The sequence below is a fragment of the Lissotriton helveticus genome, chromosome 6 (genome assembly GCF_964261635.1).
Source record: "Lissotriton helveticus chromosome 6, aLisHel1.1, whole genome shotgun sequence".
Lineage (NCBI taxonomy): Eukaryota > Metazoa > Chordata > Amphibia > Caudata > Salamandridae > Lissotriton > Lissotriton helveticus.
In genome coordinates, this window is record NC_136067.1 from 1719800078 (window position 1) to 1719826671 (window position 26594).

A 26594-nucleotide genomic window follows, 5' to 3' on the forward strand; every position below is an offset into this window, starting at 1 on the left:
ACAGGATTAACAGGGTTGGCCCATGTACACAGTAATGCACCAGCCAGTGCTTTTATGAATTGTATTATTGGTTTACAGGAAGTCTTCTAAAGATGCAGGACTTCAGTGAGGCCATTTGTTCCACAGGGGTAACTAGAGATCAAGAAGAAATACGGAGCACGGCAGATAGGCAATGCAAAGGGGGCTGATTCTACAGTAAAGGGGCTGGAGAGGTAGAATTCAACCTGGTATCTGGGGGTGTATCCAGCCCACTGGACTCCTGTAAAAAACCATATAGAAATGATCATACATTTGGAAGTTAGGAAATCGGCCTACGGTAGGAGTTTGTGACTGAGAGATACCTTGGTGTCCATGCAACTTCATAGAAAGAGTGCAGGATGAGGGAAAATCCTGCTTCGGCTGTTCATGCTTCTTTTTAGACCTGGATTTACCCTAAGACCTGAAGTGGGCAGATGATCTGTAAAGGGAACAAACTCAAGAATGAGAACAGGACTGCACCCTTCGGAAACTGTTTTCCTCATCTTCAAATGATGTTGTAAGATTTAGAGTTTGGCTTTGTGTTCCCAGATCGCCTTGAGCTGCATCCTGGGACAGTGTTCACAAGACTTTTAGTTGCGTGATAACCCAAGACACCAGAGACATACCTTGATAGGGTCAGTCACAAACATTTGTTTGTGACAGTATGTACAATGTTCAAATCTTGTCATTTTAGGGGGTGAAACATGACACTGTAGAGAATGTTTTTTCTCAATATAAAAGCGTAAAGGAACAAACTCCAAGTCCGTATAGGATGGCACGGAAAGAAAGGAACTAACGCCAGTTAACGGGGTGGTGATTATTTCTGGCTCCGGAGTTACTTCCGGGACGGGACGGCATCTACAGGGTGCAGAAAGAAGTCTCCTATTGTTGTGTGAGGGAATTGCTGAAAATATTCTCCAGATCCAGTCTGGTGCCTGGGAGTATTCACAAGGCGATGAATCTGCTATTAGAAGTATCCATCAGAAGTATAGAGATATCTTGGTGCAGTTAACTGTTGAAGTCCTAAGTCTTCAATTATTTCTTGGGATTTTAAAAGCCATTCACATTCTATTCTCCTTTTTCAACACCTAATTCTATTTTTTGCAGTTTAAAATCTTTTTGGATCAATTGCTAGAGGCAACCGCCTTGGCCAGCAAGTACATTTGTACCACATATTAACTATTGGGTAGAAATATCTCAGCCAACCCTCAAATCACTGAAGAAAGTACAAAACACTGTTGAATGGATAATAAGTTGCAAGTTTATTTCAACCAAAGTAGGCAAGTCAAAGAATGAAAAAGGGAAAGTGACCAACACATTGCTTCAGACTTCTCCCAAACATAAACGTTTTCATCAACACTCCCATTCTCTTGAGCTCACCTCACAAGCATTCTACAACAGAACCCTTGTGAGTGGAACTACACAGGAGGCCCGAGTCAGTGTCGATCCCATAGTCGGGGTGATGCGTTGATTTTCGTCATACTGTGGTGGCAATGTGCCAGTTCCAAAGACGATGCACCGAGCCAAGAGGTATTGGTTCTGTAGGCGATGCACCTGGTTTCCCAACGCAGACGAGAGGATACATCGATCTTCCCACACTAAAGCTGCAGCAGTCCCGAGAGGCAGTTCTCTATGCGAAGCGCTGGTTCTGAGTGTGATGCGCAGATTCTGCTCCAGCAACAGTGTGGATGTTGGGTTCTGCTACACGCAGACTAGAGATGCGTCGGTTTTACTGGAGCAAGCACCTGGGTCCACTTCCAATGGGCCACGCACAGAAGCAGATGGTGAGACTTTGATATCCCTGAGTCGCAGGAAACCGAAGGAAAGTCAACATGCCTTTGGAGATTACTCCGGGTTCAAGGCAGAGTCCAGCTGTCCCTCAGAAGGGTAAGAGAGCAGCAGGCAGCAAAGCAGCACAGCAGAAAAGTAGTTGTTCCAGAGCAGTAGTTCAGCAGAGTGACAGACTTGTAGCATCAACGCAGTTCTTCTGACAGAGGTCATTTACAGGTCCAGAAGAGTCTGATTTGGTGGGGTACCCAGTACTTATACCTAGTTGTCCCTTTGAAGTGGGGGTGAATTCAAAGAAAGGTGTTCGAGGAGCAGAGAGGTCCTTTATTCTTAGCCCTGGCTCCAGACTTCTGTGTGAGTACAGGACACTGTCCATTCAGGTAGAAGTATCAGATCCTCCCTCCCATCCTGCCCAGGATGAACAATCAAGATGCAGATGGGCACTCAGACACACCTACCCTTCCTTTGAGTGTGGCTGTCTAGAGGGAATGCACATAGTCAAGCTGTCACCCGCCCCAGCCGTGTATTGGAGACAGGTTAAGAGCAGAGAAATGTCACTGGAATGTTTAATATAGTAATGTTAATTTAAACTTTGCCAGAAAAGAGGATTTATCATTACCATTCCAATTATATGAAACATGATAGGGCTACTCTATTGTGAATTACAGCTTAAAAGTGCAATAATGAATTACCAATGCTACCCTATGAGAGGAGTAAGCCTCAGAGTAGTGAAAAATAGAATGTAAGTGTTTTTCACTACCAGGACAAGCAAATCATAAAAGTATGTGTTCTACCTTCTACTTACACATCACCCTGCCCTATGGGCTACCTAGGGTCTGCCTTAGGGGTGACTTAGATGTAATAAAAGGGGAGTTTAAGACTTGGCAAGGGGTTTCCAATGCCAAGTCGACATGTCAGTAGAGCTGCACACACAGGCTCTGCAGCAGCAGGCCTGAGACATGTTTAAAAGGCTAGTGGAGATGGCACATTAAATGCTGCAGGCCAACTAGTGCAAAAACAACAGGTGATTGACAGAATGCAGAACAATGTCATACATTCACCCCAGTACAGAGATCTGGGCCTAAATCCATTTTGTTTTTGCTCACCATGCCATTCCAGTTTGAACCCAGCCATATGCAAATCAGTCTTGACCCTGTGCCCCATGGGAACAGTTCAGCCCGAACTGCCAAGCCAGGTCCTCCCTGGACTGGAAACAAGCATCCAAGGACCGGTTTCAGGCTTTCAGCCCTCATCAGCCTAGATAGCTTGATTCCAGTGGCATGGAGAGCACGGGACTCACGTCTGAGCATACCGTCCCACTCGGGGTGACAATTGCAAAAACAACAGGTGATGGACAGAATGCAGAACAATGTCATACATTCACCCCAGTACAGAGATCTGGGCCTAAATCCATCGTTTTTTTGCTCACCATGCCATTCCAGTTAGAACCCAGCCATATGCAAATCAGTCTTGACCCTGTGCCCCATGGGAAAAGTCCAGCCCGAAATGCCAAGCCAGGTCCTCTCTGGACTGGAAACAAGCATCCAAGGACCGGTTTCGGGCTTTCAGCTCTTATCAGCCTGGATAGCTTGATTCCAGTGGCATGGAGAGCACGGGACTCACGTCTGAGCATACCCGTCCCACTCGGGGTGACAATTGCAAAAACAACAGGTGATGGACAGAATCCAGAACAATGTCATACATTCACCCCAGTACAGAGATCTGGGCCTAAATCCATCGTTTTTTCGCTCACCATGCCATTCCAGTTTGAACCCAGCCATATGCAAATCAGTCTTGATCCTGTGCCCCATGGGAACAGTCCAGCCCGAACTGCCAAGCCAGGTCCTCCCTGGACTGGAAACAAGCATCCAAGGACCGGTTTCGGGCTTTCAGCCCTCATCAGCCTGGATAGCTTGATTCCAGTGGCATGGAGAGCACGGGACTCACGTCTGAGCATACCCGTCCCACTCGGGGTGACAATTGCAAAAACAAAAGGTGATGGACAGAATGCAGAACAATGTCATACATTCACCCCAGTACAGAGATCTGGGCCTAAATCCATAGTTTTTTTGCTCACCATGCCATTCCAGTTTGAACCCAGCCATATGCAAATCAGTCTTGACCCTGTGCCCCATGGGAACAGTCCAGCCCTAACTGCCAAGCCAGGTCCTCCCTGGACTGGAAACAAGCATCCAAGGACCGGTTTCGGGCTTTCAGCCCTCATCAGCCTAGATAGCTTGATTCCAGTGGCATGGAGAGCACGGGACTCACGTCTGAGCATACCCGTCCCACTCAAGGGTGACAATTGCAAAAACAACAGGTGATGGACAGAATGCAGAACAATGTCATACATTCACCCCAGTACAGAGATCTGGGCCTGAATCCATCGTTTTTTTGCTCACCATGCCATTCCAGTTTGAACCCAGCCATATGCAAATCAGTCTTGACCCTGTGCCCCATGGGAACAGTCCAGCCCGAACTGCCAAGCCAGGTCCTCCCTGGACTGGAAACAAGCATCCAAGGACCGGTTTCGTGCTTTCAGCCCTCATCAGCCTGGATAGCTTGATTCCAGTGGCATGGAGAGCATGGGACTCACGTCTGAGCATACCCGTTCCACTCGGGGTGACAATTGCAAAAACAAAAGGTGATGGACAGAATGCAGAACAATGTCATACATTCACCCCAGTACAGAGATCTGGGCCTAAATCCATAGTTTTTTTGCTCACCATGCCATTCCAGTTTGAACCCAGCCATATGCAAATCAGTCTTGACCCTGTGCCCCATGGGAACAGTCCAGCCCTAACTGCCAAGCCAGGTCCTCCCTGGACTGGAAGCAAGCATCCAAGGACCGGTTTCGGGCTTTCAGCCCTCATCAGCCTAGATAGCTTGATTCCAGTGGCATGGAGAGCACGGGACTCACGTCTGAGCATACCCGTCCCACTCGGGGTGACAATTGCAAAAACAACAGGTGATGGACAGAATGCAGAACAATGTCATACATTCACCCCAGTACAGAGATCTGGGCCTGAATCCATCGTTTTTTTGCTCACCATGCCATTCCAGTTTGAACCCAGCCATATGCAAATCTATCTTGACCCTGTGCCCCATGGGAACAGTCCAGCCCGAACTGCCAAGCCAGGTCCTCCCTTGACTGGAAACAAGCATCCAAGGACCGGTTTCGTGCTTTCAGCCCTCATCAGCCTGGATAGCTTGATTCCAGTGGCATGGAGAGCATGGGACTCACGTCTGAGCATACCCGTCCCACTCGGGGTGACAATTGCAAAAACAACAGGTGATGGACAGAATGCAGAACAATGTCATACATTCACCCCAGTACAGAGATCTGGGCCTAAATCCATCGTTTTTTTGCTCACCATGCCATTCCAGTTTGGACCCAGCCATATGCAAATCAGTCTTGACCCTGTGCCCCATGGGAACAGTTTCCAGTCCAGGGAGGACCTGGCTTGGCAGTTCGGGCTGGACTGTTCCCATGGGGACATCCAATGTCGCAAATATTAAACTTTTTTCACTCCAAAAACACATTTTCCTGCCTTAACCGTAAGCTACTTTCTGCCATAGCCTTCAATACCACATCCAACTTATGGTTGTGATCTGTCTGATCCTTCCCATGAACCAAAACATCATCCTACAAAACTGAACTGGTAATCCTTTCAGATCATCCTCAATCACCCTTTAAAAAATAGCTACTGCTGACTCTAATCCGAATGGTACTCTACAAAACTGAAAAACACCATCTGGAGTAACAAAAGTCTAACGTGCCTTAATTCAAGCTGATGATAGGCAGAATAGAATACAATTTTTTAAAAACAAAACAGAAGTCCAACTCAAGGGCATTATCAATTCATCAATTTTCAGAAACTGGTGATCATCTATCAAGATGGCTTTGTTTAACCCCTTTGCTGTGGGGGGGTAATTCCCCCGCAGTGCTGGGGGGCACACACAGCGCCCCCATGCTCATGACGAGCTCAGCTCGTCATGGGGCACGGCGCTCCGGTGCTCATGACAAGCTGAGCTCGTCACAGCTGCACCCATTTCCGTGGAGCGCTCAGCACAGCAGGGGAATTATCCCCACGTGTGAGCGTTCCACGGCTCATGAAGAGCTGAGCTCGTCATGAGCACCGGAGCACCGTGCCTCATGACGAGCTCAGCTCGTCATGAGCATGTAAGGTGTTAATCTCCTCAGATCTATACACATTCTTAGCTCATTGTTCTTTTTACGAGCTACCACAATTGGAGATAGTCACAAAGAGTAATCAGTCAGCTGGATAACACCCTCTTCATACACATTATATAGAAGTTCAGTAAACTCCTTTGTAATGCTTATTTGGCAAACTTCTTTCTTTCACCTTAATGAAGTGTTCAAAATTGCTTATCATTCCAAGTGTTTCTTTCAAAATGTCCTCATAGTGCTCCAAGATTGCTTCCGTTCTCAAAGCATGACCTTCAATCTTACTCACACACAAAACTTAAAAGTCACAATCAGGTCTCAGGTAAAGCCCCAGACAACCATGATGGTGCCAACCTAAAATATCAGGTCCTGCAAACAATACATACACCTTACACACAACAACACACACTTTGAATTGTAATGAAGATTAGAAATATCCCTCCAAATCTATTTCAACTCAGTTATAGCCCCCAGAATTAAAATTTAGAAGTAAAACAAAATTTGCATAAATCCATTTTCACATACAGCCTCAAAATATTAGTAATCTTAGAACCAGAATATGTTACATGTGGGATTATGACTTCACTCACAATGAAATTGTCAATAGGATCTTTACAAACCGGTACATATTTATTATGCACTTGAACACAGAGCACTATTTTACCCATCTCTTTAGATAATGTTCAGGTTTCTCCTCTAACACAGAATCAATTTTCATCTTCTTCAAGCCTCTACAAACAATTGCAAAAAGGCCCAAATCATCACATTTATTAGACTCCTTCCCTAATGCTGGGCATTGCTTCAAAGAGGCCACATGCGATTTGAACCCACATCTGGCACAAGAATAATCAGATGTTATTCTATTCTTTTGTTGCAAACCAGATCCAAATGGAAACACAGATATTCCTGGTTTTCTTTTTTAACAATAGCAATAGTCAGTGGTGAAGATTAGCTTAATTCCTTCACCTATTCCTTACAATCCTGAAATTCTGTTGGCTATATCAATTGTTTGATCGAGAGAAGGGTCCTTATAGGTTAGATGGCGCTCTTGTATTCTTTTATTGAAACATCTGGTAACTAATTAATCTCTTATCAACTGATCAGTGAAGCTACCAAATTCACACCTTGCAGCCAAAACACGTAACAATGCCAAATACATGTCAAATGGCTTAGATCCATATTGTTCCCTAAAAAAATGTATGTGTTCTGACAATAACGTTTGATGGTTTATCAAAATGAGTTTCTAGACATTTAATAGCTTCCTCATAGTCATCCAACTCTTTTTCTCCATCCGGTACTATCTTGGGTAAATGTTCGTAAATGTTTTTCCCCGTCATTCTCAAAGAATGCTCTAAAATCCAATTTTGTTCTCTCTGGTCTAAATTTCAAATCATCAATTGCTCAGAAAAAATTGTAAAATGGCAGCGTTGGCGTTAAGGTATGCATGTCGTTTAAAAATGAACCGTGAGAAAGAAACTTCCTATTAAAAGTAATGATCAAAATAAATTACATGCAACAAGAAGTCTAACTGCCCTCCCAAAAAGCGTGCTCCTAAACAGTTGATAAAACTGTGAATTTTACAGTAACACGCTGCCAGGTGAGCGTATGACTGTTTAACTACAAATTGTAGAACACAACAGACTATACTCCTTGTGATCTTCATATCACCCTCAAAGCCCAATAGCAGGGCCTGATCATGACCACTGCTCAGCCAGGTTTATGGCCCTTTCTGGGACACAAAGGTGAAGAACTGAAGCACTTAGGCTTTTACCTCCAAAATAAAAGGTCTTGTCGACTGAGCTGAATATAGGAGCATGTGAACAAAATGATGTTTCTGACCGCTTTTAAATGGGAGAAAATTCTAATGAAAGGTTACCATAATGATTATGTGAACTCTTCGTTTTAATTTTCTTGCGTTTCATAGTGTTGTTTTTACAAACAGCAGGCCTCTTGCTCCCTGTAGCCAGTAGACAGCAGGATGCCTGCTGTTTGTAAATCTGACACTTGGCAATGGGAGAACATTTAAAAGATGGGTTTTGTGGAATACATATAAACATAAGGTTAACTCTTCAGTTTAATTTTCTTCCATTTGGAAGTGTCACTTTTACACACAGCAGGCATCTTTCTCCCAGTAACTGGTAGACATTGTGCCATATTTATTACTAAAAAAATACAGCCATTCATTTCCCTGGGAGAAATTTATAGTGCAGAGAAATGTTACATATTTTAAACATTTTTGATTAACGTTTTTCTGCAATTTAAATTTCTCTCATTTAAAAATAAAATGGTTGTATGTTTGTGTTATACAGATAATAGTGCCACATAATAAGACAGGTATGTCCTGTGCCACACTACATATGAACAGGCTCTCAGTCACCCATACAGATTTCTCATTCATAAGCACAAATGTTCATATATCCCACTGACCGTGCTCTCTTTGACACACATAGCAGGCTTGCCATAGTGTCCCTAGTCAAAATACGTTGTGCAAACCATTTTATCTGGAACTATCGACATTGGGCTTAAAGTCATTGAAGCTGGATTTAGGTGGGCCTGGTAACAATGCACATGCTAATTGGCCTTCAGTTCTAACTTTACTGATCAGAAGTAGCTCTCACTGAGGAAAAGGCTGGAGACCCCCCAATTTAAGGAAAATATACTCATGGTGTACCTTCAGTACTGCTGTGTGGCCCTTCGGCTCAGTTTGAATTCTGCTCCTTTTCTCAGGCTGCTTCTCACATTCTTCGTCTCTTACGGAGTCATCTGCAGGAGACAGTCGTTTTCGTGCCTGAGGACATTCTTCTGGTGCTTTTTGCTCCACTTTGTATTTTCGCCTTCTAGCAACTTAATCAAATAAATCGCATTAATTAAGGAAATAAGAGGGACAGTTAATTGCCAATTATACGGAGGCAAATCGTTTTAAATACAATTATGACAATGATGTTACATTAAAAGAAATTCACAGCCTGAAACTTGTCATCAAATACCACAAGCTTTAACGTTCCCTCATATTGTCAGCACATTACACTTTTTATTTTAAAGAGTTGAGTCATAACATTACAGCACCTGTTTCACAATAGATCGAATACTACTCTTCCTTCCCTTCTTCTCTCCCTTTCCTTTCACTCCCGGTCTATAACACACTCGTGTTAACTGTCTCTGACTAGATTTTCATTAATATATCAAATACTGAAATAATGTCGCCACTACCTGCGTACTATCATGCCAGTTAACTCATTTATTTGATATAGGGACGACATTGAACTGAACCCACTTGTACAGATAACCTGTAACAATGTTACCATCTCTTCTTCAAATTAATATAACATATTTGAAATTAATAAAAGGACAATTCAAATCAACCAAAATTCAATATCTAAACAGCGGTAGATAGGAAGTCGTGTGCAGCTCGATATCTTAATTCTTTGGAGAAAGAATTGCATGTTAGAACAAACATTGGTAAAGCCCACAGGCCACACCTTCATCAAGCGAGTACAGACATACTGGGTTTACCCGTGCTTTTTTTCCGGGGGCCCATCTGGCGCAAAGTGCTACTGAGCTGCTCACTGACCACATTGTGAACCAGTGCACGTTATTTATTTATATTTTACAGCTCTGTCATGGCCCTAGGGCATGTTGGAAAAGTTAAAAACCAACCACAAAGAGCCGGCCGTGTATCTGAAAAACACATGAATGAATTGGGACTTATAAAGCGCATGGCTACTCCACAAAATGTCCCAGGAACAAGCACTGGCAAAGCCAGTAGGTCTGACCTGCAGTTTCAGTTATAGCCCAAACCTATTACCTTATTCTGGCCTATTAAACACATTCTAAAAGCCTATCACATATAAACACTGAAAGGTTTATCTACATACTTGTTTACAAGTGCATCTTGTGGACGCTTGATACTAGATAACAGTCTGCCTGCACGCCATAAAGCAGAGCTTCTATGAGGTTCCTGCATCACATACACTCTGCTAGCACAACTACTCTGCTGCTGAGGAGGTTCGGATTTTGGCCAACACCATCAAGCAATCGCTCTTGAATGAACATAAAATGAAACTTGAAATCCAATCGTATTTGCAACAAGTGCGCCCAAAAATATAATGTGGTAAAGGAATTTGATTTTCTAGCACTATCAAATATTTTACAAAGGTTGTTGGTAAAGGGTATGAAAGGGTTTTAATTATGACAAGTTTATGTTTATGAGATTTAATTTTCCAGGAAAAATTATAATTGTAGGCATGCTTCCGTTAGCATGACTAGGCCGCACTGACAATAGTTCATAAAATGATGCAGAAAAGTGTTTGTTTATTTTAGGTGTATGAGTGTTACACGTGCATGTGTTTTTCTTTAGTTCAGGAAATCAACGCGAATACAGCCCCAGACATGGCATGTCCTTAATACAAATATATCATAATATTCTCTGGAGGGAAGGATGATTTTCTGTAACAAGTTCAAAATTACTTGTCCAACCTCAGCTTTACTTTAGCAACCTGCAACCTTCCTGTGTTTCATAATCAGGGCAGGACTGGTGGTACTTGGCATCACGAGTTTCTCTAAAAGGCTAGAAGGGTGGGGATGTACTACAATATCGGCTCTAAGTAACAAAATCAGCAAGCAAGCGTTTCCTGCCTCCCGGGGCCCGTTCGAGAAAGTAGCTAGGGCTGCTTTGGGCTCCCAGTCCGGCCCTGTTCATAATGCATGATTTAATCTCCTTAATTAAACATATACAGCTTTAGGAAGTATTCGTTTGTAGGGGTCTTATACCAAATAATACATGTATTGGTTGTCATGAATGAAACGTTTTTAGTCCAATCCTTCTATGTGATGTCATGCTATGAAAATGTGTGTGCATTCTGTTCTTAAAACAATATATTATATTGGTATTTTGGAGGAGAGCCAGTAGTAGTAGTTGTTCTGTAGTGATCTTTAGAGCTTTCATGGGAGACAGATTCTCTGCAGGTCTATTTTGCATATTTATTTAGATACTTGTAATCATGCTAAGTTTTTTGATTTAATAATGAATATTGTTGCTTTCTGTAATGATACAATTCTTTAATAAAGCCATGAGGTTATTAACTTTAGAATCTAGTCAAGTGCAGGTTTTATTTTATTTTTTTTAACTTAATTTATCTTATTTTCATTACAGCAATATGACATGTGTTTCATACTGATCTGTACAGGAAATAGAGAGCGAAGCATATTATATTTATAGGCAGGTTGCATCCTTAGTCCATTACATTATTGCAGCAGAACATTAACATAGGAACAACAAACAGTTTGTGCACCTCACAAATTGCGCCTCAGCGACATCCATCAACATGTTCCATCGGTTAAGTGTCAGTGTGTGGAGCATTATGCCAGGTCCGTGTGCCAGTCTCACAGGGTAGGTATTGGCCCCAGCATCCAGCGTATGGCTATTCTTCGTTTTGCCAACAGGATACCAATATCCGCTAGCTTTCTGCTGGGTTTGGAAATGTCTTTGTCATAGCCCAACAAAGCCACCAGCGAGGGGAATCATGCAGCTGCTCTCCCATCATATCGCTCAATGCAGCGAATATCTCCCACCAATATGCCCGCACTCCTGGACAAATCTATGCCAGGTGCATGAAATCAGCATTATCTACCTACCCCGCATTGGGGACAGAAGCTGTCTTCGGGCTCATCCGGATCATAAGGAAGATTTCTCAGTTCCTCTCACTGAAAGCTCGTAAAAATGTGGTGGTTTCTTTAATACTGTCCAGACTGGATTATTGCAACACACTATATTTAGGCATCAACAATGGGCAGCTGCGACATTTACAACTTGTGCAAAATGTGGCTGCCAGGTTGGTGATGGACATCCCTAAAAATCATTCGGTTTCTTCCTGCCTTAGGGCGCTGCATTGGCTCCCAGTGGACCGCAGAATTTTGTTTAAAACCCTCTGTCTCACTCACAGCGCATACTATGGCCTGGGCCCTTTGGGCTTAAAGACCATTTTTCAACAGTATGTGCCGTCTAGAAACCTGAGGTCTGCAACTAAGAACCTCCTTGTGGTTCCTAGGGTTAAAAAGATGAGATGGGGCGGAAGGGCTTTCTCGTTTGCAGCTGCAAATGTTTGGAACTCTCTCCCGAACTCCCTTTCGGGACAACAAGAACATTCACTTTTCCGTAAAGCCCTCAAGACATGGTTGTTGCCCTGAAGATCGGTTTATGTAGGATTCGGTTTCTGTCTGTAGGATGTCTGGCTCAGCGCCTTGATGCGCTTTTAGAACTCGCATATTCATTCATTCATTCATACTATATCTGTACATCCTAGCAGGGGTATAGTACATTCTATGCATGTATTTATAATGAATGAGTCTGTGCCTGCCATTTTGCGATATTGTCTTGGTTCGTAAATAGCAGTGAGCCCACTGTGCGTCTGTGATATTGGTGCCCAACTCTGCTACCTATTCTTGCTGTACTTTGCTTAATGCTAGGCTGGAGCGTGGGAGTGAGAGTATGTATAATACAGTAATCCCACGTTGAGGGGATCCAGCCCCATCAGTTGTAAGTGCAGGTTTTATTAATAGGTTTGTAATAGGTCTATGAGAAAGTCAGTCCTATATTTAAAGAGCCATTATTTATTTTAGCTATATCTATATTATTTACGAGCCAGGCAAAAGAGGTGGTTCTCCGTGATCCAAACATGCTTGTTTTAGTGAGTGGGAACACGTGTGCTAATGCTAGGCGCTAACCACTGGTGTAAATTTGTTAATAAAAGTCATCTTCCTGGTCGTAGAAAAAAGGCATGTAAAGTTATTACTGACTGTAGTGTGTAATTCCCGGGTTATATTGCAGCCTTTAGGGAAATGTTGGGGCTGCTGCAACTGCTCCCGAGTAGCAGCGAACAGAAGCCACGACCCCAAAGAACATCAAGGAAATGTACTGTAGAGTCAAGGCAGTAATGGTTTCTTTACAAATATGAGTTCCAATTGTTTTAGCCATAATCACTAAGAGCACAGCGTTTCTAATCACCCTGACACTATTTCTTTTTTTCTCTTTATTTGTACTCACTCCAAAAACAAACATTTGCAACTAAATAGGTCTCGCATCAGTGAAACATTGAGCCCTTGGCACTGCAAGTGCTAATATTTGTTTGTTTTATTTTGTTTAACAATATCCCAGTAGTGGCATAAGAAATAGTAAATGACATCCCAGAAAGGAAGGAAATGATGCAGTACCAGACGGTGTTACTGGGTGTCCCTGTGGAGTTTTAAAGGGACTTTTATTAGCCACTTAAAGGACTGCACCCTTTGTTGAATTATAAAGAAAAAGATTGCTGCTGAGCATACGTTTCCTTTTGTTTTTATTGTAAATGAGTTTTGTTAGCTTGCTTTTTAAAAGCGCACCACTGTTTATTTATGTGTGTTAGTGAAATAAAGCTAAATAAACAACAATGGTGCATTTTCAAATGTAAGCTAACAAAAATGTAATTTCCGATAAAAAACAAATGGAAATGTATGCTGAGCTAAGCAAGACCTAAAATAATATGATTCCAGGCAGCTACCCTGGGTACGAAAGGGACCTCACACATAGACCTTCTGTGTGAGGTGAGTTAGTCGAGGTAAGTTCATGGACTCGTTAGCAACTTCAAGAATCGGCCACCTAGGCTAATGTGTATGCTAACCCCGACCCTAGATTACTCAGGATGAAGTTTTTTTTTATTTGTATTGGAAGTTTTCATTATTTATATAAACAATCTACACCACGTTTACTACCATTGAAATAAATAACCTATTACTTATTGATAGGCATAGGTTAACCTTGGCCATACAACAATGCATAAAGGCAAAGTGGCCTAATTGAAAAAGGGCAATAGCATTTGAAAAGAAAGTTAACTATTTAGCCAGGTTAGTAGTAGCAGAGATCCAAATCCTGACAAGGGGCCAAAATAATTTAGGGGGGGCTAACCCTTGCCATATTTCATTTTGTGTGGATGAACATCGACCGACATCTGGAGCAATTGTCTGGTTTACTGAGCTGAGCGTTAGGTGGTGATGATATTTGTGGAGATGTACAGGCTATGAGTTCGAATTCCAGCAAGGACAGTATCTGCCTTCTGGGGACAGGGCACTGTGTATCAATCAGTGGTTAATAAAAGTAATACCTATATGCAGTGTTAAAATGGCAGGGGAGTGGGATAAAACAATCAATAAAACAAAGTTACTAATATTATGAGGAATGCTGAGAAGCCTAAACCGCAACAATACATAACTTAAGGAGAATTGCATCCAGATTTTAGAATGAGGTAAAAATAAAATTCACCACTTGATGCCAGGTTAATGTAATATTTATTGGCCTGAAATATGTTCCGCATGGTTTCATCCCATTTATGCATGGAGGTGACTCTGGTGGATAAAATAAACACACGCTCAGTACACTGTAAAGCCGCGGCAGTGATTTTATTCAAGTTTTGGGCCGGTTTCAAAGTTAATCCTCCCATCTCTGAAAAGCTAGCAAATTCCCCCTTAGTGGATGTGTTCCCTTTCCCATGCCGAATGAGAAGGACACAACGCTGTGGCCTCCATAGTGGATGTTCCATACACGCAACCACTTGTAACAGAACAGCCGCCTTCCTCGAGACAAACGGATCCCTCGATCCTTTGCAGTCCGGCTTCTGAGCCAACCACAGCACCGAGACCGCCCTAATCGCAGCCACCGACGACATCAGATCCCTGCTCGACAACGGGGAAACAGCGGCCCTCATCCTCCTGGACCTCTCTGCAGCATTCACCACCGTCTGCCACCGCACCCTAGCACGGCGTCTCAGCAACATCGGAATTCAAGAAAAGGCACTGGAACTGGAATGGATCATCTCGTTCCTCGACGGAAGAACCCAGAGAGTCCGCCTCCCCCTGTTCAGATCCGAGGCCACCGAAGTCATCTGCGGCATACCACAAGGATCCTCACTCAGCCCCACCCTCTTCAACGTCTACATGAGCCCCCTTGCAGCCATCGCACGCCAACACAACCTTAACATCATCTCCTACGCCTACGACACCCAGCTGATCCTCTCCCTCACCGACCCCGCCACTGCCAGAGCCAACCTACACGAAGGAATGAAAGACGTCGCCGAGTGGATGAAGAACGGTCGCCTGAAATGAACTCAGACAAGACGGAAGTCCTCACCCTGGGATCATCTCCCTCCGCCTGGGACGACTCCTGGTGGCCCCCTGCCCTGGGCACCACCCCCAAGCCTACGGACCACGCACGAAACCTGGGCTTCATCCTGGACTCCTCCCTCTCGATGACCAGACAAGTCAACGCCGTATCGTCATCATGCTTCAACACCCTGCGCATGCTCCGTAAGATCTTCAGATGGATCCTCACAGAAACCAGGAAGACAGTCACCCAGGCACTCGTCACCAGCCGACTTGACTACGGGAATACCCTCTACGCGGCAACCACTGCCAAACTACAGAAAAGACTCCAGTGCATACAGAACGCCTCCGCACGACTCATCCTGAACATCCCTCGCCGCAGCCACATCTCTACCTACCTGAGAGACCTGCACTGGCTCCCTGTCAACAAGAGGATCACGTTCAGACTCCTCACCCACGCACACAAGGCTCTCCACGACATGGGCCCGAAGTACCTCAACAGCCGCCTCACTTTCTACACACCCACCCGCCAGCTACGATCGGCCAGCCTCGCCCTCGCCGCCGTACCACGCATTCGCAGAGCCACTGCTGGAGGAAGATCCTTCTCCTATCTGGCGGCCAAGACATGGAACTCCCTCCCCATCCACCTATGGCTGACCCAGGACCACCTCTCCTTCAGGAAACAACTCAAGACCTGGCTCTTCGAGCAGTAACGCACCCCTCCCCCCAGCGCCTTGAGACCCGACTGGGTGAGTAGCACGCTATACAAATTATTATGATTGATTGATTATGATTGAATCTGGAGAAGGTCCGGGGGCAATTTCTTTAGAGACAAGAAACCAAACGCAACCAAGGGGCCGCGTTCATCCGTGAGAGCTGCTTCCGGGAAGGTTAATGTCATTTTGTGAAAATTGAGCGCATTGTTTGTGCAAAATAAACTGCTTATACAGCAAGTCCTATGCACACGCGAATGAGTAAACAGACAAAGTCTAATATTGGTAATAAAAGAAAACATGAAGTCCTGTTCGGAATATTAGTTTTAATTGTTGAGTTCCATAGCAAGCCGGCCAACACGTGTTTCGTCAATATGGTTCGTAACCCTTAACTTCTTCAGGGCTGATGAGGCAAGCTGTTGTCTAGAACTTGAAACCGGTGATAATTCCGACCCTGTAGGTCATAAGTGTTCAAAAGACTGGTCTCAATATGACACCATCTCTTCCAGTCGAGTGGGTCTAAATCCAAGGTATCTGGCACAGAGAATGCTGCGGAAAAGAACCCGAGTGCAGGTCTGGAGGTCACGTTGCCAGTAGGTTTCCGCCACCGTATGGCCCTTCAAAACGAGTGATTACAGCATATTGGCCGAGGGCAAATCCGTAGCTAGTGCGCTCGTAATCTCCCTGTCTACGGGATCGCGTTCCAACCGGAATTATTTTTCACTACCACTCTAAGAAAACCTGACTAATCCCCTCAGAGGTATACTTAAGGTGAAACACTCCATTCTGATTAGCTACAATAGCTTAATAGGGCTCTTGCACTTTAAGCGCGTATACAAGAACTCCGCCTGGTTTTTCATCCGCTTCAAAGATTTGGATCTTCTGTTTGTGAACCTGGCTATCTATAAATGCACTGCCTTGATTTGACTTTTGATGGTATGATGAGTATAAGCAGCTTTTATTCGTTTAAAGATGCAGATTTGAAGTGTTCCTGGGTCATAATGTTGGGTTAGGATCTTAAGTTATTTCCTTCTTCAATTGCAATTAAGCTACATTTATACTCGTGTATTTTATTTGAGAGGGTAACTGAAGGTGGGGCACTCTGCAATTAGTTACTGGGGACTGGCCCCCTTTTTTTCTCATGGGACTTTGACCCAGATTTAGAGAGAAAAGCACAGAGGAGGGAACGAAGGAGGACGAGAAGCCTGGAAAAATAATGCCAAAGAAATAAAGGAGGGATAATAAAACAAAATCTGAAAGAGTAAGACCAGGGCCAGGGAGTGGCTGGCATTGGATGAAAGAAGTGAGGTGGAATCAAGACTGCTCTTCCTTGGTATTTGGCACTCTTAATATTCAGTGACACCAGACACGGGCTTCTGACCAAAACGTTGAGCCACAGCAGTATTTCTTTTACAAATGAAGCACTGCTCTTTTTTGCGAGGCGCGGCACGTAATGTGTGCTCTTAAGTAGCATATGAAGCCATATCCTCATTAGTGCATATACATCTTTCAACTACAGCTTTTAAATGCAAAGTCTTCCTTCTCTAATAAAAACGTAGAGAATGATCATCTAGCTCAATGGTGTTTTTTTCTGTCTAGCCAGTGTGCTATAAATTGGACAGCTGTGTAGCTGAATTATCCATCCGATATACTATAGCTTTAAACTGACTAGCAATTTAATGAGATGCTAGGACCAGATCGATTAAGGCTGTGCGCAGTGTGCAGTAGGGCATAGGGTGTACTTTTAATAAACAGACAAACAATGGTATAATGGGGCCAGGAAGACTATGAATTTCTGTCTCCAGCAATATTGTGCTTGGTCAATCAAGTATTTGGTGAAAACTTTGAGTATGCTTTTCCAGGTGGGTACCATTCAGTCTAGTATCTGAAAAACGGATTGATAATATCTTCCATGTTTCTTCTGCTCCAAGTCTGCAAGAAGGCAACATTTAAGAGGTATGATAGCCAGTGTGAGTTTAGGACAGCACTATTTGAAGGGCACTGAGGCAGCAATGATTGTAGTCAAGAAGGCGAAAAGGCGCCAAGTACTCAAAAGAAGGCATAGCTAATTTAGAGACTAATAAGAAAGAAGCTGGACTACACTGATAGAGGCCGCTCGACCGAGGGACAGTAACCGTTTCTGGAGCACTCTTAACTGAAGGTATGTGTGCAAGTCAAACCACCTCAAAGCTGGATCAGGGGCATTAGAGTGGGTAAAACGCTTTTACTATATGGGTAGAACGCTTCATTGCATTGTATTCTACAGGGGTGGTGGGATGTGAGGGATATGGTGGTACCTTGGACATTCAAAGTGGCACACAACAGTTCACGCCACAGGGTGACATGTGGCCAAACTACTGGTCAATTGCAACGTGGAAGAGTAGGTCAGAAATAAGGCTTGGGAGGATTTTTGAGTAGTCATTTTGCAGTGGTTATTTGTTTAACAAACAAAAGATTTGAGAGAAAAAAAAATTCTACTGCTCTTATGTCGTCTATTTTTGGGGAGGTTGGAGAATAAAAAATAAAGTCCCATCGGTGCTTTGATAGCCTCTTGTTTAATTTCCTTTCTCTTCTTTTCTCTTTCCAGGTGTCTCCTGAGGAGAACCCCGTCGGCATACCTCAGGAAAAAGAGATTAGTCTCAGCAAGAAAATGGCAAGAAAGTAAAATCATTTAGGCCCACAATATTTCCTACACCTATAGGCACCGTTCCCCTAGATATTCTGCACCTTCACCAAGGACTTGATGGGGAAAAGGTTCCTGGGGCTGTGATGTCTAGGCTTAGGTGTACCCGCCCTGTGTATTATTTCCACGAAGAATAAGGGAAATCTATGAACAGCTCTAATACAGGTGACTTACCTAGCACTATTATTGGGGTTATTTTTGTTTCAACCGATCTCGGGCCCCAATAATTATGTTGCTTTACCACAGTGTCTCTGAAGATGTCAAGTATAAATAATAAATGAAATATAAATAATAAATGAAATAAAAACCTGTGATCGCTTCCAACATCCTTCCGCAATCCAATTCGCACCAAGCCGGCACTCACTCGACTTGCCACAGCCCTCCAGGGTTGTGGCATGCTAAGTAGCCCTCACCCGGGAAAGAGAACATTTTGGTTTTAATTTTTTTCATAATATTTCTGGGGACTGGGCCATCCTTCTATCTCTTAACTGCAGTTCTGGATCAAACAGAAGACACGTTTGACAAATATTTGCCTAATAATTTTTGGGCCGGAGCAGGAAAAAAGCATATTATTCTTAAGTTACAAACTGGTTTTCACAGGGGAACTTCAAAACTGCTCAGTTATTGATTGTGGCTGGTATTGTGTGATACATGAAGAGAACAGTCATCTTCATTGCACATTTATTGTGGTTTCGACTTATTTTTGCATACTGAGAAAGCTTTTTTGGTGGAGTTGTTCTTTTCATGAGAGCACTTTCTCTACGATCAAATAACATTGCGATCACTTTCTAGGGCAGAGCAGGAAAAGTGGTCGGAGTCAACTTGGGAAACAGCTTGTCACTTTTATGGCCATCAATCAATCAAGATTTTTAAAGCGCTGCAAATCAACTGTGAGGGTTTACTGGACTTGCTAACTGCTTCGTTGTGAACTGGTCATTTGAGCAGCCAGGTCTTAAATCCTTTCCTGAATTGACGGAGCGACCAGGCGGCCGTGAGGTGTAGAGGAAGGTAAGTCCAAGCTTTGGCCGCCAGGCGCGGGAAGGAGTGTCCTCCGCTGTTGCCTTGGCAGATCCGGTGGGTGTCTGCGAGGAAGAGGTAGGAGGATCATAGGTATCTGGTCGTTTGGTGGAAGGTAATGTGTTTGTTGACGTATGCTGGTAGATTGTTGTGTAGGGCTTTGTATATGGTGGTCAACATCTTGAACTGACAAATCTTCTGGATCAGGAACCAGTGTAGCTTCTTGAGGTGGTGTGGGGTTTGTGGTGTGATGTGGGTTAATCTGGGGAGGTCGGTGATTAGTATTGCTGCTGAGTTCTGTATTGTCTGTAGTCTCTTCAGGAGGCATGCAGTAATTCTTATGTAGAGTGTGTTCTCGTAGTCAAGTCTGCTGGTGACGAGGGCCTGCGTAACGGCCCTTCTGGTGTTGACTGGGAGCCACCTGATGATCTTGCAGAACATGCATAGGGTACGGAAGCAGGTGGATGAGACTGCGTTTACCTGTTTCCTCATAGGTAGCTTGCTATCCAAGATGATGCTGTGGTTGGGGGCGTGGTCTGTCGGGGTGGGTGATGGGCCTAATTCGGCAGGCCACCATGCATTGTTCAATGGCGAGGTGTAGTTCCCAAAGATGAGGACTTCAATCTTGCCTTCAAGCTTGAGACAGTTGTCACCCAGTCGGCAACGTTCATCATATATTTGTGGAAATGGTGCTGGTGGCGGAGGAGTCTTCTGACAGACTGAGAAGATGAACTGGTTTTCGTCGATGTAGGAGATGATACTGAGTCTGTGTGATCTGACTGAGTTGGTGGGGGGGGGGGGTCATGTACATGTTGGAGAGGGTGGGACCGAGGGACGTTCCTTGGGGGACACTGCAGATTATTTTCTTGGGTTCCAAGATGAATGGTGGGGGACAGATTCTCTGGGTTCTTCCAGTGAATTATGAGGCGATCCTTTTGCGGGCTTCCTAGATTCCCTAGATTCCGATGTAGTGGAGTCTGTTGATCAAGATGGGATGGGAGACAGTGTCGAAAGTGGCGCTCAGGTACAGGAGGATGAGGACTGCCATTTTTTATGTGGCCCAAGAGAGCTGTGATGTCATTGTGGTTGCGATCAAGGCTGCATTGGGGCTGTGGTTGGCTCGGAATCCGGACTGAGAGGGGTCCAGGAGGATGTTCTGTTCCAGGTGTTGGTGAGTTGCTGGCTGGTTGCCTACTTCAGAACCTTCGCTGGAAAGAGGAGCAGGGACATGGGCCGTTGGATCTTTGGTCATGCTGGGTCGGTGGATGGTTTCTCCCGGAGGGGCCATGTTAGAGAGGGGATCTATGGTTGGCTAAGGCTTGCAATAGCAAAAAGGAGCCAAGAGGGATATGGAAAGGTATGTAAGGGATCGCCCTCCACTCTAAGCAATCAATAAACACCAAGATCCCTATACCTGGGACGATTAATACATTTAGTAGACATGAGTACACATCGCTCAGGTTGTATTTTTTATTAACATACCAGAGTGACCCCCTGCTATCTATTGCAGTGAGGTATAGATCCTCTAATGTCTTATTGTCCCTACTAGATCTACTGTTCCAAAAAAGTTACTAAGTTCTCAACTCAAACAGTGTCCAGGACAATGTCCAACAAATGTCTGCCTTCTTTACTGGCAGTACATATATCCACACTCAACCACATGTGCACAAACCTTAAGAAAAAATGTGTGGTGGAGCGAAAGGCACCTCACGGGCGAACAACCCTCGGGGATGTTGGCAGATGTTACCAACTCAATGCCCCTTTCTCATCATCGGTTGCCTTCCAGTCCCAAAAGAAAACAAACTGGGTACAACACATAAAATGAAATGCGTGTAAAGGTGCTAAATAAAGAGTTTTATAACATTAACTCATAAGGGACAGAGTGACATAAAATCAACAGACACACCCACTCAATTACTTTATTCTTCGTTTTAGTGTGAACTGTTGAATTAAAAAAGAGGTTGGTAGCTTAGTATCGCCTACCAATACCTGATACCGACATGTTTCACTGCCCCAATAATTTCGGCAGATTCTTCAGGGTATTCAACACTCGGTCACTGCACCAATTTTTGGAACATCCTTTCTGGACACTGTTGAGTCGAGAGACAAATAAACACCAGAGACACACCCAGTAATCAATATAAATTCTTAGGTTTCCACAATTGAATAATGGTTGCAAATATCCTTATATTTATATAATTACCCCAGGCCAGCATGGGCAGCTCATACCGGCTGGCCGAATCACACTTCGATTCGTTTAAAAACGATTGAGATATCAATCTATGGGGAGTGAAGAAAGATTTTATGAAACAACCAGCATTTGTAAATCGGAATTACACAGCAGCGCTAATTTCTATGGTTTTTTTATGCAATAGTATTGAGGACTAGGGGCCCGTGGCAACCCTCACCGGGTGTTATCCCAGAGAAAAAAGCGGGCGGGTTCAAGACTCCCAAAGCCAAATGCATAATGTCATCATAGTTCCCTTTACAAAGCGTGGGGCACAGGACACCGGAACGTAGTGCACACCGCTCAATTTCTTTGGCAATCGCTCATTACGACGTCACTTAGTGTGACCGCCTGTTTAAAACTCCAGCTTCATGCATCCGTCTAGGCCCCCCACTCCTCACCGTACAGTACGGATCCAGAACCATATATCATCCCAGGAACACCGCGCTCTCACTGGCGTCTATTTTTAAAGCTTGCCGGCAACGCCCAGTCACGTGATATGTCGCGCCTGCGCACAAGGAGACGTTCCTAAGTGGAACGGTAGCGCCATCTTGGACCGGTGCCGAGGGACGACTTAATTCGTTGTCAAGTGCTTACAATTAGTCGCCCTAGTGCCATTTTCGTCCTCCCATGGGCCAAACTGTTATTTAGTGTAAGATGTAACGAAAGGGGTTGTATGTATATGTGTGCCCGTGATCTAAATGCCAATCAACCCACAAGGTAGTTGTCTGAGACTAGGTCATACCTTCGTGGCGCCATCTTAGAGTGGGGAAATGTAAAATTTAATGTGTGATGTAGTATATTGTGCTATCTCATTATGGGGCATTCTGTATGCCAATGGATTCACACGCTCCCACGGCAGACCTGGGCAATAGGTGCACAGTGCCCAAGCATAGACTCACTCACCAGGGAACAAGGCAGGGAAATGCAACCCTGACGGGAGTATATATGCATATACATTTACAACATATTTACAACCAGTCAAGTCAAGGGAACAATGTATTACCCCAATGGGTATGATTCAGATGTTATAACTCAAAATCCTGGGGTACAGGGTATGGATTCGCCATGGGGCAAGGCTTCACCTGTCAAAATTGACTGTTATACCACTCTCTCTCCTAGTCATATAGCGTGGTAAAATACCGTACAGGTCCATCCAGGACAGAGCACACCAGACGGACTTCCGGGCACAATCAACAGCCCTTAAAATTGCTGGTTGGACAACAAGGAGCACATACAAAAAATGAGTGGAGAGGAAGATTATCCTAAATTCTTCATGCAGCTATATAGCCCTTAAAGGTCTATTTCACTCGATTCCACTCAAGAATTTCGTTCAGGCCTACAATGTCACTACGTTCTCTGTATATCCATCTTGCTTCCTTGCTAAGCAACGCTGTTTCCATATTCTGTGGATTCCCTTTTATTACCTCCAGCACAGTCCATGTGAAATCATGTTTCTCTTTGTGGCAGTGTTGTACCAACTTGGTAGTCAGTTTACCCGCCCTAATCGTGCTAAGGTGTTCCTGAATGCGCACCTTGATTTTTCTCGTGGTTAACCCAATATACTGGAGGCCACAGCAACATAGCAGTCTATATACCACATTCGTGGTGTTACAGTTGCTAAAGTGGTTAAGGAACCACACCTTCCCTGTACTCAAGGTAACACTGTTGCTCTTCTTAGTAAGGGGGCAAACTGAACATGTCCCACAGGGGTAATGTCCCTTAGGTAGAGAGGTCAGATCTTTCTTTTGTGGTGCCGGGGTGCGAGTATGGACTAGTTTGTCTTTGAGGTTAACTGCTCTCTTAAAGGCACATCTGGGTGGTGGCATACGGAAGTCTTTTGTGGATAGCAAGTTCCAGTGTTTTCTGATGGACTGCCTAATTTTCGTTGCCATGGGGTCAAATGTCATAACCACTGGCAGGCAGTCTCTTTTCTCTTTATTTGTGTGTTCCAGCAGGGCACTCCGAGGTGTGTTCAGTGCCCTTTTTCTAGCGTTCTTCACAACTTTACTGGGATAACTGCGCTGCACGAGTTTTTTTGTCAGATCTTGTGATTGCTCCAGGAAACCACTCGTACTGGAGCAGTTCCTCCTGTATCTCAGGAATTGGCCCACTGGAAGGTTGTCGCGGAGGGCTCTAGGGTGGTACGAATTATACATAAGAAGTGAATTCCTGTCAGTTGGCTTTTGGTGTACCCTGGTGTTCAGACCACCATCCAAGCCCGACTCAATGTCAAGGTCCAGATAGACTTGGTAGTTTGGTTTGCCCTGTTCCCATCATGCACTGGGACAGGAACAGACTAATTTGCATATAGCCAAGTTCTGAGCTGGGATGGTGCAGTGAGCTAAAAAACGGTGATGGATCAAGCCCTGATCTTTGGACTGGGTAAGAGTGGTCTGCTTAATTCAGGCACTCTGTTCATCACCACCCCCTTTTCTGAATCATTACCAGATTAATCACCCGGTTTGCCAAAAAGATAATAATCCCTTTGGACAGTAACTCAGAATTAGACGTAACTGTACCAATATCAATGATTTTAACCATCATGCCGACATACTGACCAAAAAACTTTTAGACAGGGGTTATCCTAGGGGACTAACTAGACAGGCATACAAAAGAGCCAAATACTATGACAGAGACTCGCTGTTTGACAACAGAGACCGCAATGTAGCAGTACAGAGCCTTCCCTTAACATTTGTAACCAATTTTAGCAGTGTTAGCAACAAAGTTAAGATCATAAATAGGAACGGGCTCCTTCTAGATGAAAAGAATAAGGCAAACTCCCTATATCAATTTTTTCATTTAGACACAATCTTACTATCCGGAATTGCCTTGTACAAACTTATAGGAATGAGAAAGAATGTAAACAATGAAGCATTACTAATGCTCCTCTTCCTGTAGGTAATTTTCCCTGCAGCATCTGCAAGAATTGTAGCAATATCATTAAATGGTGTGTGGTCAACCATAATGGAGTCACCCATAATGTTAAGAACTTTATTAACTGTAGAACTAACAACATGATTTACCTAATCTTATGCCCTTGTAACAAGGGTTAAATCGGGGAAACATCCTGTAAAATGAGGACTAGGATCACTGAACATAAATCAGCGATTAGAACAAACAAACAGACAGCACCCCTAGTGGAACATTGGATTAAATATAACATAAGGTTGATGACCTGAAATGTCGAGCTATCCTGGCTGAAGACGGCTGATAGCCAGAAACCGGTCCTAGGATGCTTGATTCCGGTCCAGGGAAGACATGGTTTGGCAGTTCGGGCTGGACTGTTCCCATGAGGCAAAGTGCCAAGACTGATTTGCATATGGCCATGTCTGAACTGGGGTGGCTTAGTGAGCAAAATAACGATGGATTAAACCCATATCTGTGACTGGGGGTGAATGTTTTGCCATTGTGCAACATTCCGTCCATCGTCTTGTGGGTTTTGCTGTAGAATATCTCCAGCATTACGTTTTTCGTAAACATTACATTTACTGCTAGTTTACTAAAATATGGCCAAAAAGACTCGCCTTTTATTTTTACAGTTTTTAAACCATTGGTCAGTACGCCAGAGTTTTAAAGACAAGACCAGGTAATGAATAAATCTGGATAATTTTTTTTTTTTTTTAAATAAGCATGTTTTGATATAGAAAAGGTTAGTTCCTTTTCCTTTCTCTCTTTTTGAGATTTGGATGTCATTTCATTTCTCTTTAGAACACTACATTGTCAATGCAAAAACGTTGATGCTAGTAACGAGTATTCTGCCATTTGAAACTCACTGCACATCTGCTGGCATGAAAAGGTAAGCAGTTATAGCCCTGAGACCTGATGTTCTTGGGTAATATTATAGATAATATTATAGACAATAATAAGATTACGTAATATAACATAGAAACCCTCTTTCTCCTTTTTATCCCTGGGGATAGCCTGAGAGAGCTGATTTTTTAATTCATTTACATCCTGCATTACGGTGGCTCTAACGAACAAAGAGAAGGCACCTATTATCATTTCGAGAGGTATGCCTGTATAGCTATACTTATTAGCACAATAGATTCTTGAGGAAAGATATTGAGTTAATGACCCTATTTCCCTTGATTTGTAGGCCTTCTGTTGTGGTATGAGTCTCTACCTTCCACAGATTATGCAAGCTGAACATAATCAATCTTTATTTTAAGGTATGTCATACTCAAACAAACATACGCTTAACAAGGGTGATTAAAGGGAAATGTGTTTTTTGGCTTACTAAGGGCAATCTATGGGCTGAAGAGAGGCACCCTTTAACTAATCATATAGGGAGCTTTTTCTTGAAGAATCTCATAGTACATTCTGTGATTCAGAATAATCAGATAGTGTTTTGAGTGTTTAGGGAACGTTTTGACACGTTGTGACTATGAAGTGGATAAATTCCTAAGAAATGTTTTTAAAGTCATTCATTTATTAGAATGATTATTAATTCTTTTTGTTCAAATGGATCAAGTGTAAATTGTATGTGTTGTTATCTTTACACAGCACAGAACAAGTGCAGGAATATAGAATTGCGATATTTTGTAATAAAAATAACATGACTATCTTACCAATATACATGTGTCTAAAACGAAATGTTTTCACCAATTAGATTTTATAAAAACTTTTACTCCTGAGGAAGGTGAAAAAAGACAAGGTCTCTCCAAAACGCCGCATCAACTGTTTTTAAAGTTTTACTACCTCTTTTGTGATTATTTAGATTTTAACCTCCTTTGGGGAGGAGTGTAATGTTATGAACATGTGATAAAATCTAATATATTGTGTGTATACTGATAATTTTTATAAAAATAAATTTCTTTTTATCTATAT

At 43.5% G+C, this 26594-nt stretch overlaps 1 protein-coding gene across 3 annotated transcripts in view; it reads right to left on the reverse strand.

The window, feature by feature from the left end:
• APLF (aprataxin and PNKP like factor) overlaps nt 1-26594 on the reverse strand; it is a 791103-nt gene that overhangs the window by 307260 nt on the left and 457249 nt on the right. For all 3 annotated transcript variants that reach the window (XM_078649586.1, XM_078649585.1, XM_078649587.1), the window contains exon 6: nt 8667-8839. In XM_078649586.1, the coding sequence (XP_078505712.1) occupies nt 8667-8839 (173 nt within the window). The remainder of the gene's footprint in view (nt 1-8666; nt 8840-26594) is intronic.